This window comes from Meleagris gallopavo, chromosome 2 (genome assembly GCF_905368555.1).
Source record: "Meleagris gallopavo chromosome 2, MGAL_WU_HG_1.1, whole genome shotgun sequence".
Classification (NCBI taxonomy): Eukaryota; Metazoa; Chordata; class Aves; order Galliformes; family Phasianidae; genus Meleagris; species Meleagris gallopavo.
Window position 1 is genome coordinate 12245255 of NC_139405.1, and position 18203 is coordinate 12263457.

An 18203-nucleotide genomic window follows, 5' to 3' on the forward strand; every position below is an offset into this window, starting at 1 on the left:
AATTGGTATCTTGGGTAAGGTTGGGGAGAGATAGAAGCAGACAGAGCTAAATTTTTTTATCCATTATGCTTGGTTATATGGTCTTGTTCATTACTAGCAAAGAGTTCAGTAACTTCCACTTTGGGAAAGCCACCAGAGATGGATCTCTGATGGAAAAGCCACAGTGATTTCCTTCCCAAATCAAAAAGGCGATGTCAGGGCTTCTTTTATACAGAAAACAGAAGAGGTTTTCTTTGTCAGAAGAAAAATTTAGGAAGAGCCAAGACACTGACGAAGTACAGAGAAAAGGTGCTGGAAACAGATAGATCAACTTACGCACTAGAGAATACTGTGCAAATGTAGAGAGATGAAAGGATCTTTTAGACATCACTTAATGCTGATAACTGGTGCTTTAATAAGTCCTCTGCTAGCTTTCTATGCTGAATACCAGTGCCCAAAGACCAAGACTTTGGGGCCAGTCTGCTCACCTATCCATGCTTACTATAGACACACCAAACAAACAAAATATAGCTTTCTTGTAGACCTTTTTAATCCTGCATCACCAGGTTAAAGACAGAACTCTTTGGTAGAATTTTATGTTTGTAGCTTCCGCTACTGAAAAAGGCATGAGAGTTAATTCTTTCTCAGGGATGCAGCTACACTTCTCCTCATACAAAAGATTTATCCCAAGGTAAAACTGAATTTTATTAAAAATACTCAGTTCCCAAGGCACATGTCTCCTGTCTCAATACAGAAAATTGGCACATAATTATGTTGCTAAAATGTCTGGATATGCACACAGCATATCTTATGTTTCACACCACTGTATGTTTACCTACCATTTGATTCATACGCATCTCAAAATTAACACAAACAAAATTGATAAACTATCCATGTCTTTAAAACACATGCAGATTTTAAGAATAGTTAGGCTTAGGGTAAATTAACAGCATAACTGTCTGTTCTAAAACCATGTTGTTGTCATGGGATGAAATGAACATTTTTTTTCTTTAAAAGTTGTATGTTTTGCTAAGATATTGTATTTGTTTTGAAATCTTTATTTATTCCTGCTTGGTTATGAGTAAGAATCAGACACTGCAATCAAGGGTTCTGAGTTCAGCTTGAAGAAACACTGTTAAGAAACATTTAAAATCAAAACTGACTGACAGATAAGTTCCACCCACGTGACTTACTTCATACATTATTTGATAAAGTAATTTTACATTTCTCAACCTGGGATTGCACAGGACTGTAACATACACACAATAGAATCTACTTTCTAATGCTCCTGATATAATCACAGATACACCAATCCAATACTTAAGGGCTTATAAAAAGCCCACTATTGGCTCTTATATAAACCCAATGCATGTGAAAAGCAATTGAGGATGGTGGCTTACAGGTAGGCGAGGACTGTGATCAGAAGGGAGTAAAAGTGTTGGTGATTGCATCAAATCGCTGTTTTGTTTTCTTCACGATGAAAACAAAACTACAAAAACCAATAAGATTTCTCCTATGAGTCTTAACACTCCCCAGCCTCCCAGACAATCCGAGACCACCCACACATGCAAAACAAAAAACTGTTTATATAACAATGGCGCAAGGAAAAATTGTACAATGACAACACAAAAGAGTGATGCCTTGTATTAGGAAGATACAACAGATATGCAGACAAATAGATTTGTGCTGAAGTAAAATGCTCCCTTTAAGCCTGCCTGGTGTCAAGTGACTGCCAGAATTCAAAAGCTCATATTAGTTGAATATGAATAATAATATAAAAAGCTAAGAAAGAAAATATGTTGATTTTTCAAATGGTTTCTTGGATCATAATATCCCTTCAACAAAAGCTCTCTCACTGCATTGTGCCTGTGAGTTCTTTCATTGTTTGGTGTTGGTATCTGTGCTGTGCCTGCAGCTCTAGAAGTGAGGCTGATCAGCAAGTGGCCTGAGCAGGAGATATGTTTGATCAGATCACAGCACTGGGATTCTCTCTGAGAGTAGCTGACAATGAGATAAAAACTGACAGTCACAGACAGTCTTGAATTTATTTCTCAGGTTATATTCCCTATCTCAATCACAACAGTCATGAGGCTGCTGACGACTCTAACTGTATTCTGCTGTCTCCAGCAGTGGATCTATAGAGATCTCCGCCACAGTACTGTGCACAACCTGCAGCTACCTCTACCTTCAAGAAATGCAATCTGTAGGGGCCACAGAAAGAGAAACATTACTTTCAGAAGATGAGCCCTGAGTTTTGAGGAGGCACAAGGAGAAGATGGAAATTTGATCGTGCGGACAGACTGAGGTACACTCTTGCAGAACAACCCCAAGCTCCGGAATGTACAAATGGCTATTGTGATTCCAAGTGTAGGTCAACAGCTTTGTGAATTCGAGAGCAGCCCAGCTGAAGTCTCAGATAGTACACGAATCACAGAGGGCTGTATGCCAGCCCTGAAGACCACATTAATTAGCAGCAGTGACAGGAAAGCAGAAATTCTAATGGAAGTTCCTGGAGGAAGCAGAATGCAATGTGATGTCAGCTAAAAAGACTCCAAGTCTCAGCTCCTCACCACAGGTTAGTCTTTCCATATTCCTGTTGCTCAGTGAATGAATCTTCTCTTCTTGGTAGGCTGAGAAGGGTGGAAATAGATATTTATGGAAGATGGAGGAAATAACACAGCATGCCAAAAAAATGCATTTGGCCAAACAAAAGAAAGGCTACAGTTGAATGATTTCCAAAAAGACTGAGATGATCAATATATACTAAGCTCTGCTATGCTACATCTACACTAGATGCTTTCTCAAGAATTCGAAATACTTAGAGAGATACGGGTCACTCTCAGATTGGTGATGAACTCCTTTCTATGAGCAAGGGAGGGAGAAAGCACCAGGCCGGAGCAGGTTATGCATTAACTTGTGCTGAAGACATATGTGTACATAGATATTTTCTACCCTGGGAATTCAGCCCTTCACCTCAAAATTTCATACCAAAGAGATCTTGCTAAGTGCTTCAGATATCTATCTGAATTAACATATCCCAAAGTGTGAAATTCTCTTTATCTTTAGTCTGGCACACAATACTACTGGTTTCTGCTGCCCGCTCTGCTCCTTGAATTCTGTTTTTCTTCCCAACTCAACATCCATCCAGCAAAGACAACTCTGTCAGACAATGGCCTCATAAAACTTCTGGTTTGGTACCAAGAGTACCAAGAGTCATTGTAGGGAATTTAATTTCCTGTTCAGTTGCTTGATGCTACAATCTTACCACAACAAATGCTAATTTTATGTAGAAAGAAATTAAAAAATAAAAATCCCTAAGAGTTCATACTTCCGTTGGCAGCAGAAACAGATCTGCATAGCATGATAAATTAAGAGCCCTTTATGGTGTCTAGTACCATATAAAACAGGATTTGAATTGCCACTGCACATTTGCAAAGAGCAAGCTGTGAGAAGCAACATGATGTTAACCATATTCTGTCTTAAGTTAGGTTTTACACAGACCTAGACAATTCCCAAGCAACCATTACCTTATCATTCTGCTCATTATACTCATGAACTGCTTCTCCAATGAAATGCAGCCAGCTACATCCCTTGCTAAGAAAGTACGTAGAAAAATATGTATTACCTTACCTTTTCTGAAAGCGATATTACTGCTTACAACTTTCAAAGGTAAGTAATTCCTATGCTGGATTGGTGTTAGTAGGCAGGACTAGCCACTTCATGACTTTATTTTTATTTTTAACTTAATTAGTAAATTACTCTCATGAGCAAGAGTAAGCTCCTGTGATAAAATGTTGTCTTTTACCAAAGATGTAGATATAATCTCAATTTAGGAGTTTAATACATATGGAGTGAGAAAAGAATTCCTGGAGAATACACAGCATTTTCCAGAATAAGTGTATCACAATGATTAAGGAGACAGTGATAATGCATTATTTTAGACAGTCTGAAAAATAAAAGGGTGCATAATCACCTTCTAGGTGAAATCCAAGCAAGTTCAACGCATTTGTTCTTTGAAGGAAAGACTTGAAATTAAGCAGAAAGGTTGAGATTTTAGCTGTAATTTTGAGATCATCATTAATGCTGGCCAAATTGTTACCCTCTAAAAAAACCACCATTTTGGCAAAACTTATTAGAAAAAAAATGTAGACTAAAACTCTAGTAGTATTGTGCATGACACCAGTGAAACTAAATGAGATTTTCTGACTTTTTTTTTTTTTTTTTTTTTTTTTTAAATGTGGATAGGTCCTCTGACACTTGACATTGAAAAGTGATTTTCCAGAATGCAGAAGCCTGAATAGCATGTAAACCAATATATATAGCTATCTCACCAGGTAGTTAACCACAAGAACCCACGTGGGCATCTGTAACAATTCTGTCCAACCCTACCACCAGAAATGCTGCCTCCTTATACTATAGGATCACAAACCCACTTAGACTGGATAAGTCAGCAAGTCTCTGGTCCAAACCTCCTGTTCAAAGGCAGGACAGTATCAAATTCCCAGCAGGAATTTGCTCAGAGATTTGCCCAGCTAGGTCTGGAAAGCCTCGTGCTGCAGGTTCCAGAGCAGCCTGTCTCAGAGCTGTTACCTGCATATTGAATTTTTCTTCTCTTCATATACGAAATCTCTCCTGTTTCAACAGCCAGTATCTCTTTTTCGCCTTCTGTGCACTTCAGTCAGTAAAAAGCCTTACTCAGATCCCACAGCCACTCCTCACCAGGCAGGTGGTCCAGCCCCCTGCCCATTCTTGGTTGCTCACCGCTGGAGCCACTCCAACTTAGAATCATAAAATTGTATCAGTTAGTCAGAAAGGACCCTTAAAGCCCATCTAGTCCAACTACCCTACAAAGAACAGGGACATACGTGGCTAAATCAGTTTGCTCAGAGCCCTGTCCAGCCTGACCCTAAATGCCTCCAAGGACAGGGCATCTACCACCTCTCTGGGCAACCCCTTCCTGTGCCTCACTGCCCTTATTGTAGAGAAACCTTCTTCATATCCAATCTAAATCTCCTCTCTTTTAGTTTGAAACTATTTCCCCTTGTCCTAAAACAACAGACCCAAAGAGTCTGCTAAAGAGTCTGTCCCCCTTCTTTCTTAAAGCCTCCCCTTAGGTACTGAATGGCTGCTCTCAGGTCTCCTTGGAGCCTTCTCATCTCCAGGCCAAATAGCCCCAGCTGTCTCACCCTGTCCTCATAGGGGAAGCGTTCCATCCTTTAGATCATTTTCATGGTCCTTCTCTGGACATGCTCCAACAGGTCCACATCCCTCCTGCACTGAGGACTCTACATCTGGATGCAGTACACCAGGTGAGGTCTCACCAGCACAGAGTAGAGGGGCAGGATCGCCTCCCTTGCCCTGCCGGCCACGCTTCTTTGGATGCAGCCCAGGATACAGTTGGCTTTCTGTGTTGTGAGGGAACAATGCTGGCTCACATCCAGCTTACCATCCACCAGTCCAGGACCCCAAGTCCTTTTCAGCAGGGCTGCACTCTATCCTTACATCTCTCAGTTTGTAATCATAGTGGAGATTGCCACGACTTGGTTGCAAGACTCATTCCATTGTCAGTGGGCCCTAAGCTGACTGAAGAATCCTAGATGTCATCTAAAAACTGTACTTTCAGGTAAAAGTGGATCAATATACCAGCTACACTCCTGTTAACACAACCCAAGATGCTGATAGTCTTCATCTCTGTCAGGCTGCCCTGCAGGTTCATATGTAGTGGGCTATCTGTCAAGACTCACAAACCCTTTTAGGCAAAATTGTTCCCATGTCATTCTGTAGCTTGTACTAATGCAATCCTTTACTGTTACATGTGCTTACACAATAGTCACATCTCGGCTTGCTGAAGAGTAACTTCAACATTTCCTGCTTCCAAAGCATTGAGCTCATCACATAGCAAGGCAGATGACAGAAACAAGGGTGTGGATCTGAGACCTGTGATTAATGGCAGAGAGTGCTGGTGCAAACCAACAAATTTCTGGAGCTTGGAACTGTGAAGTCAGGAACTGAGGATGAGGAGCTCATGTCTATGGTGTCACGGAAGCGAGAGGAAAAGTAATTGGTAGGGAACGCAGACTGGAAACCCAACTCTTAACATCTCGCTGTCACTACAGCTATACAACTGTTATGGGGATCCCGCTTTCCATCAGTACATGCACAAATGAACAGGTCTTAAAGGTTTATGGGTTGGAGATGATACAGGTTGGGGTCAATAAAGTCTCCTTTTTTTTTTTTTTTTTTTTTACCCCAAACAGCACCAGTAAAAGACATTTCAAGAAGAAAAAGAAAAGTTATATTCTGATCATTACAGTTGCACAATTGAGGCTACAAACTTGGAAAAGTTGTTGTCTGATCAGCCTTAAGCTCTCCCTCCTTTCTCTTCCCTTATTAATAAGTCCTATCATACCACAGTAATTGCAGGAATCAATTTATTTTTTCCCCCCCCCACAGGGCTCATTAATATTTATACTGAGTTTCCAAAGTGCTCCAGTTACACTAACTATTGAAAAAGCATATGAAGTAAATGCAATATATATATGTCAGAGTACACCACAGAGAACAACTAGAGGAGGCATCAGAATATACAAGAAAATGAACTCAATGAGAACAGCTGCATGGCATATTCTTTTCAAGGTTTAGTGTTGGTTTGTTTTTTTTTAAACAATCAATGTTTTCTTAGAGAGTGAGTTATGCTGTAGTGCAGAAATGAAATGAAGAAAAGCACAGGAGGAAAAAACACTGAAGAGACTGAGGATAACTGCTATAGTAGTGAATTAATAGAAGAGTAAAAAGGTTAGGAGGAGGACCAGATGCCAGAATACAAAAGGTAAATATAATCAGCCTCTGAATTTTAGAGCACCCACATGCCAGAGGTCACCATGTCTTCTGGCCATCAAATAAGTGAGATTTTCTGAGTTTGACATCATCCTGAGCTCCATTCTGCTATCAGAATAGTTTGAAATCCCTGAAGAAGATGGTAGCCTGTTCACTGCAAATTTCTTCCCAGCATTCTTAGTGTAGAATGGGAAAAAAAAACAAAACAATTAATGAATAGCTTCATGCTATCTTGGAGGATCTTTAAGGCATCCAAGGAAATGATCTATCAAATAAATAAAATTGTTGAATGCATACCATAGAAAAAATAAAGTTCCCATTGGATCAAACATACCTATAGTTTTAAAATATGATATCCCCTACAATTGATGCCCAAAATAAACAGAAACACAATAGCAGAAGAAATCACAGCTGGGAATGCACAGATGGACCTTTCCTGGCTACTACAGTTAGATAACTAAATAGGCTAGCTACTGAATTGTGCCTTACATAATGATCAGACCAGGTTTCAGATTCTGGATTAAAAGCACAAGGGAAATGGAAGATATTTCCCACTGTCTACCTCTCAGCCCTTATGTTTAACTGTAGTCTAGCTTCCAATGAATGCTACCAGCCAGAACCAAAGCACTCAAACAAAAAAAAGTTATATATAATGAAATATAATATTTCTTATATCTAAAATATAATAACATATATATTAAAATAATCTCAGAAGCTGTTCAAAGTGGTCTCTCTCCATTAAAGTAACATACCTCTTCCCCAAAAGCAACAGCATCTCTTCTGGCAGGATGCTTCACTTCATCTTTATTATGCAGCTACCTCCTTTACTTTCCTTGATATGGTACAGATTGCTAGAAGCAGCCTCTCTGCTCCCCTGCATTTGATCATCCCTATTTACCCTCCACATTCCATTAAACAAAATTGTTATTTCAGAAAACTGGAGGCTTTGCTGCATCAGAATTGTTTCTCTTTCTGTCATGCATATCTGCACACAAATGTTCTTACAATATTAAGATGCATTCCTGACAGTGTTTCCAATGCAGTGCTTTCTGTGTGCTCTCTAGAAAAAAGGCTTATTGAGCCACTTTCTGTAAAGCCTGATGTTCTAGTCAGCCAACTGCATGCAGCTATTGCTACACACTCTTTGCTTAGAAGGCTTCACTGTAGTGTACTTTTACTGCAGCCTCAGCACCATCCTTTGTCAAACCAGAACACCTACCTGTCTCCTTCCTCTCCAACTTGCAATATAACACACCTGTAACTAAGCCTAGGAGTTAAGAACTGCCACAAGTCTCAAGTGCTAGAATCAATATCATTAGCCTCAACCTCTATATCCTAGCACTGTATTTCCCACCCTAGTAGAACTGCTTAGAGATGAAATAATCTGAATAGGCAGTAAAAATATGTGTGTGTGAGTCCGTGGCACAGTATTAGGGGAAATCAGAGCAACACGGAGGAAGACTGGAACCATGACAAAACTGGTTCTGGTTCCTGCACAGACTTAACTGCGCTCCCAGCTACCATTTTTGCTGCTCCTCAGATCCCAGCTGTAAATGGAGGAGTACACCTCAGTAGGGTGTTGCAAACGTAAGACTGTGTGATGTTGCACACCTTCAGCAGTAAGCCATGTAAACAGACCAGGTAAGAAGGAACCTATCTATTCCTGTAAAATAGGATAAAGCATAAGTACTGAACAAGGTGAGGCAGTTGGGGTGGGGAAACAGACCAGACAGGAATGGGGAGATTCCTACCGGGAGTGAGATTCCTGTTTCATACAGGACTCTTGTCTGTTATTGTTTCCTTCTTTCCCAGTCTGCATTAGAAGCAGGAAGAGAAGGAAACGGCAAGTAATTTGTAACACAGTGCTAGACTTGGATTTATCAAATCAGCCTTTGACAACTCTCCTGAACTTCTTAAATCTCTACTTCCTCAGCTAAGAGCACACCTCTCCCCTTCCCTTCCAACCACATGGTGCTTGTAGAACTCCACTAATTCCGCAGGTACATCTACTAGAATTTCCTTAATTTCTTTGCCTTCCCTTTCAGCCCAGTCTTTCTGTCTTTTTTGCTCAGCCTTACTAATATTCTTCTTTACTTTTCCAGACATGTCTTTTCTATTAAAGAGGAAATCTTAATTAATCTCCTCCCTGTGAGTTTACTTCTTTAAAAACTGCTACTGTGTAGCAGTTTAATAATAAATGAGTAACGTGGCTTAGTCCTTGAAATTTGCTCATCAAACTGAAAACAAAGATTTCTGGCATCATAGTGGCAAATAATAAAATATAAAATGATTAGGAGATAGAAGCTAGAATAGCGTTCTGGAAGCAGATTCCAAGAAAGGCCTTTTTGATCATTGCACAAGGTTTTGTACTCTTCTCATCCTATACAAGCCAGATCAGGAAACACCCATACCAAGGGAGACACCTAAAGCCAGACAATCATTAAGCTTGACACTGGGTGTGCCTTCATTAGCAGTGCTAGGTGCGTGAGAGCTCCATTTAAAAAAGATATAGGATAGCAGTTTACTTGTAAAATAGTGAAGCCCTTGCCACACTTCTTGCCTAAAGCTTTCAACAGTCTCTGATCAGAGATGATCAAGTGAGCACTGAGGCTCTTGAAGTAACTTCTCCGTTCACCTTTCACTATCACACCATGCTGTAAAGCCAGCCTCTCCCTAATCACTACAAGAGTTCCTATTAATGACAACAACAAGATGCAGAGTTGGGATGCTTTAAGACAGTTTCCCAAGCAGAATAGGTACTGGAGAGAGACAACATTCAAGAACTAGGCTCTTCTGGCAAAGGACTGTCTTTGGTTTTGTGATTTGTTCTTTGAGATGCTATACACCAACTGTTCTACGAAATGCTCACATAAATGAGAAGTGTTGGTTTGAATGAAAAGAGCTTGAGAAAAGGGACTTGGATTTTAAGCTGTAAAAGGCTGTAAAGGAGACATCAGTGAAGCAAGTATTAAACCAACCATGCAGCAACATACACATCAGGAAGACAGCTTCTCCTGCCTACATTTTTTTGGTTATATTTGTACAACAATAAATCTCTCTTTGAAAACCTCTCTACAGACACTCAGCTTCCCACTGGTGATTCGTACATTGCATATCAACTCCAGAATCGATTAAGATTTAAAAGGAAACTGCTCCCTCTCAGACTGTTGTCCTTGATACAAATTAGAGAGTAGTTACTCGATAAAATATGTTGCATGAGCATTCACAACTTTTACTGCAGTTTAAGATGATAGAAAATATGCAGTATCACATCCTGAGAATACAAGAGTTAGCACACAAGCCAATGCCATACCACCTGTACAGTGGAGACCAAGACCTTCATAAAAATACCTTAATGAGCAACGTTGTGACTATTTTCAGAACTGAGACAGTGAGTAGCCAAATCTTACCTTAACTCCTTTGGTAATTCCATTTTTCTTACAGACTCCACTTTTTAAGACGTTATTCTGTTTCTGATGGTGATGATGATGTAGATGTCCATTACAGACAGCACTGGGATTAGCCATCTGTTTAAATTAGTCAGATTCTCAGTTCTTAAGGGTGTCTCAGGTCTCTCTACAGTAAAAAAGACAGTGGGATGAACAGATAAAGTCCTTAGTTAAGGCCTGAAAGGTATCCAACTGGTCTGTCAGGATTTTCCAGGATGAGAGGAGGAACTCTTTTGCAATATCTGAGAAACTTAAAACTCCTTCTTCCATACACCTTCAGTTCCAGCAACCTAGAATGGAAAATGCACAGCAGAAGGTGTACTCTTAGAATCTGTGAAAAACACTGCTCATTGTCGGCTATTGTATGAACACAGCTTTTATGAGTCAACAAGACTGCTGCAGCTATCAAGAAGTGGGTGGACTCAGAGGCGGAGACACTTAAAGATATATTGCCTCCTAAATACCTCCCAGTGAGGAACATTACACTTTTTTTTCCTCTCAATTATACTCCATACAGAGCTATATTACTCCATTTAGGCAGGGTAATAAAATGTTTTGAAAAATTAAACAAAATAATCTGTAAATTTGCAAGCTTCATCTTATGAAGAGTATGCTGGCTGAAAAAATGTAGTTTACTGAATAGAACAGAACCTTCCTTTTTTTCTCTTATTTTAAATCTTTTATAGGCAGTAAAAGACACAAAATTAACCTTCCAAGGAAATGGAAAGCATTTCGGTATTAAAATGAAATCTTTACTTAGAACTAGAAACAATTTATTTGGCCCCATCTTACAGATACATGCATGGGTCTTTACCACGGTGAAGTGGCCCTTTAAACTCAATTTGGCATGCATTATGTGAGATTCCATGCTATTACAATCAGTGAGAACCTGATTTTTATAAAGTACATCAATTTAGGTTTATTATTGTACTTCAGATTTTAGTGGCAAAGCATAAAAGTAAAGGTGTTCCTGGCAACATGTGATAGAATTCCTTCCTCCCAAAATAATTAAAATTAGTATGGAGACAGATTAAAGGAAAACTATACGATAATATCCATTTTGGAAAACAGTAAGGATGAAAGGTTAGGAGAATAAAAATATGTGGAGTGCTTTAGTTAGGAAAAAAACAAAAACCTATGTCATCTTGGAAACGAAATGTAAGCAACATATAGAAAATGCAGCCTAAAACTGGAGTACATGATGGAGGAGATTAAATACTACATGCGCCACTGAGGAAATACACAAGAAAACACATTGCATTGAGTTTGCAAACTTGTTTTAGCCATGTATTGAATTGCTAAAATGTATTCTTCCTTTGAAGGTTTGCAAAGTAGGATGCCTGTATAGGTTGAGACCAAAAGCATGCTATCGCAATGCAGACCTGATCGGAACTGCATTTAAAAGGAATATCTGTGTATTTATTTCTTCTTCATTATGCTTGTTTCATACCACTTTCTGATTTGCTGAGTTTTCCATTAAGACGTGTAGATAATCTCCACAATACATTACTTGGTAGCACTCCAGTTGTGAAGAAATCCATCCTTTATTAGGTTTGATTTTGATCTCCTTGGAAAGAAGACTTCTACTTACATATTCCAATTAATAAGACAATAACAGTTTTAGTCAAGAAAACATCTCCTTAACTGACCAAAAATGACAATGCAACAATAAAAAAAATGAACAGACCCAAAACAACGTATTTTGTTTTGTAGTTAACACCAGATTCAGCATCAGAACTCAGATATCTGGGATTTTCTTTTTACTGACCTGTTTTTCATAGGCAGGAATGCCTCATTTCTGTATGACTCAGTTTTTTGTAGGCTTCATTAAGGCATCTGTGAGAATAAGTCAGAGAATAACTCACCTCTGTCCATGGAAAGGAGATGGAACAATTTGCTCTGGGTGTCATCACCAAGCAAGAAGAGAAGAAGGTTATCAGGAGTAGTCAACATGGATTCACCAAGGGGAAATCATGCTTGACCAACTTGATAGCCTTCTGTGATGTCATCGCTAGCTGGGTAGATGGGGGGAGAGCAGTGAATGTTGTGTACCTTGACGTCAACAAGGCTTTTCACACTTTCTCCCACAACATCCTTGGTAAGAAACTCAGAAGATGTGGAATAGATGAGTGGACAGTGAGATGAATTGAGAACTGACTGATTGGCAGAGCTCAGAGGGTTACCATCAGTGGTGCAGAGTCTGGTTGGAAGCCTTTAAGAAGCAGTGTTCTGGGTCCAGTCTTGTTCAACATCTTCATCAACAACCTGTTCTATCCCTGAACAAGGGATAGAGTCCACCCTCAGGAAATTTACTGATGATACAAAGCTGGGAGGATTGGCTGATACATCTGAAGGCTGTGCTACCATTCAACAAGATCTGGACAGATTTGGGTAGAGAGGAAGGTTTAACAAGAGCAAGTGTAGAGTCTTGCACCTGGGGAGGGATAACCACATGAATTAGTACAGATTAGGGGATGATCTGCTGGAGAGGAGCTCTGAGGAGAAGGACCTGAGGGTCCTGGTGGACAATAGGTTGGCCATGAGCCAGCAGTATGCCCTTGTGGCCAAGAGGACCAATGGTATCCTAGGGTCTGTTAAAAAGAATGTGGCTAGCAGGTTGATGGAGGATATCCTACCCCTCTACTCTGCCCTCCTGAGGCCATATTTAGACTACTGTGTCCAGTTCTAAGCTTCCCAGTTCAAAAAAGACATGGACTCCTCAAAGGAGTCCAGCGTGGGACCAGAAAGATGATAAAGGGTCTGGAGCATCTCCCATATGAGGAAAGGCTGAATAACCTGCGTCTGTTCAGCCTGGGGAAAAGAAAACTGAGAAGGGATCTGATTAACGCTTATAAATATCTAAAAGGGAGGTGGGAGGCAAATGGTTGAGGCCAGGCTCTTCTCAGTGATGTGTAGTGATAGGACAAGGAGTAATGGCTTAAAACTTGAACATAGGAAGTTCCGTACTAACATGCAGAAGAACTTCTTTATAGTAAGGGTGGCAGGGCACCGGAACAGGTTGCCCAGAGAAGTTGTGGAGTTTCTTTCTATGGAGATATTCAAGACCTATCTGGATGTGACCTATCGGAGCGTACCTGCATTAGCAGTGGGGTTGGACTCAGTGATCTCTTGAGATTCTGTGACTCTGTGGTTGTGAATATGTAGTGATAAAATCAATTGCAAGTCATATTAACTAGCAAGAAGTTCATATCTGCAAGGAAAAGAAAGAGATGAGGAAAGCCCAGCATTAAACAGAATGAATAGTCAGTAATATTTTACTGCACCTCTGTCACTAATGAGACCTTGATAAATGAAACAAGGTAACGCAGGAGAATGATCTCAGCACCTAGCAACCCATTCCCACCAAGAAGCATTATTCATCTAGGAATTAGTTCCTTGGCTTCCATGGCATAGCCTTCCATTTGCTTAGCCAGTTACTGTTCATTTTGACTGTGCTATCATAAAGGTAAAACAAGAAAAAATGCCAAACTAGTGGTTCAGCTCCTTGGCAGCTTCCAGTGACACAGCTAACAGTTCTGCCAAGTATACTTCCCAACAGACTGTACCTTCCAGGGCACAAAGTGATAGTGATATTATCAACATTATCATTATCAACATGTATGTCTTCTTATTATTTTTTTCATTCAGTTTTATGTGGGGGGGAGGAAATTCCTGATTAGATAACAGATCATGCAATTCTGTCTTTAATCACAGACTATTACACTCCGTACTTGTTATTCATTTCAAGACCCATGAACAAAGTCCTTTTGTATGAATACAGTAGTAAATTAAATATGCTATATGTTTAGTTTTCAATTGACTGCAAACAGACAGAACTAAAAAGAAGAGACAACATTTAAATGTGAATTTAAATAAGCAATTTTAAAAAACACAGAGAAGAGCTGTCCTTTTGGACTTTTTCTAACTATATTCTAATAGCCAAAGCTCACAAAACAAGTACCACTAGGGGATGTGTAGATTTCCTGCCTTGGCTCTATTTGGAGCAAGTGTTTTTAGAAGGGATGAGTCTGGCCAGATAAACATATTTAATCTGTAAACAGGATGTGGTATTGCTTCTGGAAAATAAAATGTTAAATTGGGCCGTTTAGAAACCTCATCCTACTCAAAGCCATCTGTTACTCAGGTTTCTACATCCACTTCTATCATGCTACCTCCTAACTGCACCTAAATCTATTATTTAAGTATATGGGAGTGTCTCCTGCTTGGACACTGAAGGAGAGACTCGATAATTGTTTGTTACAGGACATCAAAACCACAAACATACACTTACACACTTTCTCTTTTTACCATTTTTACCATTTACCAAAGTGGAAGGAAAAAATTCACTATGTTAACTGTAAAAGAACTGTGTGCATTTTAACTGCAGGGAATCTCAATCCAATGTGCTTCATTTTACTAGCTTGGTGCTGGTCAGAAGTTTATCTTTGAACACTGTCAAGAAAATGATGAATTCCTAAGGCTAGTAGCAGATCACATGCGTCCCACAGAGATGTTAGCTAAGTTTGTAAGATACCTCCCATTCCAAAAGTACAATGCTGCAAGAACATATGAGAACCAAATGTAAACTGTAATTCAGAAGGATTCCACAGGATTCCTGTTCATCTTAGAGAAAAGTTAGTTATGAAATGGTCTTGCAATCTAGTTGCAAGATTCTGGTAATTTCAGTTCATGACAGGTGCAGATTTACATGCCACAAGAAACAATAATAGCCTACACAAAGACACCTGCGAGTTTATGCTTAACCTTACAGGACAGATAACAAATGAGAGACAAAAAAAACTGGGACATCAAACTCAATTTGTTAAACATCATGGTTTTCACAGTATTTCAATTAACAGCAGAGTATGCCCCAGTGGTGGGTACTACAAAGCCTTCCTGCTATCCTGATCACTTCTCTTACAACAGAAGTCCATGCTATTACATCTATGTACCACTGAAGACTTTTTCTCAGACTAGCATCCCAGGATGTTCAGTTTGGTACCTGTTAGACATGGATATCTGAAACAATTTCTGCCTCAGATATGTCATAAAATTACTGTATAAAGACCAGTGAAGCTGAAATAAATGAACAAATAGAAAGAGACTAGAGCAATAAAACAATATAAGCAATAGCAAATGCCATATAGCAGCTGGTCAGTCATCTTCTTTGGTGTCTTTCCAGATTCATTCAGAATTCACTGGCTGAAGACTAAATTTCCAAAACACTCAAATAAAAGAATCTCATATCCATATTTGCTGCTTTAAATCTTATCTATCCAATATATTTGTGGAAATGGGTACGGATGTCACCCTACACTTTGGTGTAAAACTGCACATAACTGTTGAAGGATCTCAAGTGCTTTTGCACAACTACCCCCCAAAGGACATATAAAATTGGTTCAGGAAATAATCTTAGAGCTTAGAATCATAGAATATCCTGAGTTGGGAAGGATCCATCTTAGAACTAAGGCCCATGGCATAAGCAGGTGCACCCAACCAGCACTGCAACAGAGGACGCAGTACAACAGGCAGGGCTCTGCTACAGCAACACTCCCACTCAGCTTGCGTAACCTGGATGCCAGCCATGTGCAGGCTGTGCTGAGTCAGCTGCAGGGCGACATCCCTCCAGAGTCCTGCAGAGATGAGGCAGCTCCATGACCTTTAAGGTATCCAATCCCAAAGCGACCAGGAGTCATAGCTAATGGCAGCTTGAAAAATTAGGCAGGGGCAAAATAGGCTTGAGTTGAAGTAGTGCAGAGTACCTAACTGAGAGGCTGCTTGGAAGAGTAGCCCCAGGGAAATTCCAGAAGACAGGCTGAGATCTCCAGAAAAACACAGTAGTCCTTCATCACCCCAAAAAATAATTTTCCTGAATTCACCACAGAATACTCACTTGCTGACAGAAAAAGCACAATCAGAGGTACAGGCACACGTGCATGAAGCCATGTCCAACTAAAAAAGCTGAGCTAGATGGCTTAGAGTCAGGACCTGAAGTCAGGCTGAGCTAAATCCAGGACTGTAAGGAGATGAGGCTGTTCCAGACCTGTCCAAAGGGCACTAGAAGCACAACTAAAGGCTAGAAGCCCAAATACCAAAGGCCCACCTGAGTTCAAAGGAAAAATTTTGTCAGAGACTGAGACAAATGTCAGGAAACCAGAGAGTCTATAGCAAAGGACACCCAGGGAATTAATGAATAGGAATACTAAGCATGAAACATGGCTGAGACAGCACGATGCAGAATTGATGCATTGTGGATGGGAAGCAGGTGTAGATTTGGAACCAAGAGCCAGAGGAGCAAGCAAGGATACTGCGTGCAATCTGCTGTCAGATCCAGCTGTCAAACACAGTTGCTTGCCAGTTATAATAACTTTTCTGAGTGAAGCAAGAACAACATTTCAGCAGTTTTATCCTGTCAGTGTGCACAAATGACTAATGTTTGGAAGGATGAAACTTTTTTTCTGTCAATGTAAACTTGTTTATTTAACTTTTGCTTCACACTTGCACATCAAGTGTTGATGGGTTCTCCCTGTTTTAAGGGATATAAGGATTGCTGGCAGAGGTCTGTCCCACATCAGACTGCAGCTAAATCTTAAGGGGAGTGGAGGCCTGTCTAAGGGCTGATGGATAGAGAAGTGGAAAAGTGTTACTTTATAGCTGGAAATGTGACTCCAGGCTTCTGAACAACATTTGTTTTCCCTAGGAGACATTTTTAGCAATTTCAGTCTCATCTGGTAATTATAAGATTGCAAGAACATAGGTAACTAAGGAAAGAAAGCCTGTTGTGCAAACTTACAGTCTTTATGAAGGGATCTGCAGACTTCAGTATATCAAAAACTAAATGTCTAATTTGGTTTACTAGAAGAAGCCACAGCACTCTGCAGATTACATTTTTCAACTCCAGCAAACCAGACAAGGAAGGAAAGTGTTTAAACAGACTATTTTTCTAGATGAGCCTTGCAAACTTGTTGCTGTTTAGTACAGTAATGGTCTGGAAAGATATACTGATGTTTATTACAAAGGTGCAGTTACTAATCAGCTTTCAGTCTCACAGATCAAGGAGTGGCACAATAGCATTGTTCTGTGGGAAGTCACATACACTTCCACAAAGGAAATACAAGACTCCTCATTTTATCTTGAGCTAGATAATTTCTGAAGGTCCTTTCCAATGGAACTATTCTATCCTTACCTCTGTCCCCATTTGATTCTCTGCCTCTAAAAGGAAAAGAAGAAACCTGTAAGCCTCCAAAACTCAGCTCTAGGCAGTCCAGAACAGGTGGTACCTTTAAAAGCTCAAATGGCTCATTAATCCTCCCCAGCTCTCTGATAGATGGCTCAGGGGAATCTCTTGGGAAACAAGGTGGAGCAAGCAGAGACTTGACATTTTACACTATCTGAATTTCCTACGTATTACTTTATCATTACGATCTGTGGTTTCTATCTTCTCTCCCTTTCAACAGATTTTTGTGGATAGGCTCTCAGTAAAGCAGAAAGAGATTTTAGCCTTCATTCATCTTGCCCACAAAATCTTCAGAAAAAAACAAACAAACAAAAACAAAACCACAACAAAAAAAAACAGAGTAGCCACAGAAAATGCTGAGAATTCTTACTAGATGTTGTTAATTAAAAATACTTGTATGGGGATAAATAAGAGATTTCCAGTTTTGATCATGTGCTGGCAGCCAAGCAGTGATACATAGAAATATTCATTGGGAATCACAGTTTTCCTTTGATGTGAGTAAAGTTACTGAACTGGTCAGAGCTCAGCATGCAGTTAGAAATCAATACATCCACTGAAACAATGTAGAAAAGTATGCACCCTGTCTGAACATTTGTTAGACCACCCAGACTTACAGAATGGGTAACTTTCCAAAACTTTCCTTCAAAACTCCTCTGAAGACAAGGATGAATTCAGGTTAACAACTTGATTACACTAGTAGG

At 39.8% G+C, this 18203-nt stretch overlaps 1 protein-coding gene across 7 annotated transcripts in view; it reads right to left on the reverse strand.

Moving 5' to 3' along the window:
* Positions 1 to 18203, reverse strand: part of SPTLC3 (serine palmitoyltransferase long chain base subunit 3) — a 292640-nt gene that overhangs the window by 68735 nt on the left and 205702 nt on the right. For 5 of the 7 annotated variants that reach the window (XM_085218943.1, XM_085218944.1, XM_085218939.1 and 2 more), the window contains one exon: positions 10227 to 10555. The exons of 1 other annotated variant lie outside the window; for it this stretch is intronic. In XM_085218943.1, the coding sequence (XP_085075069.1) occupies positions 10227 to 10343 (117 nt within the window). In that variant the 5' untranslated portion in view covers positions 10344 to 10555. Of the gene's footprint in view, positions 1 to 10226; positions 10556 to 12130; positions 13477 to 18203 lie in introns of all 7 variants that reach the window. One more of the 7 variants, XM_085218940.1, reaches the window with a different exon arrangement.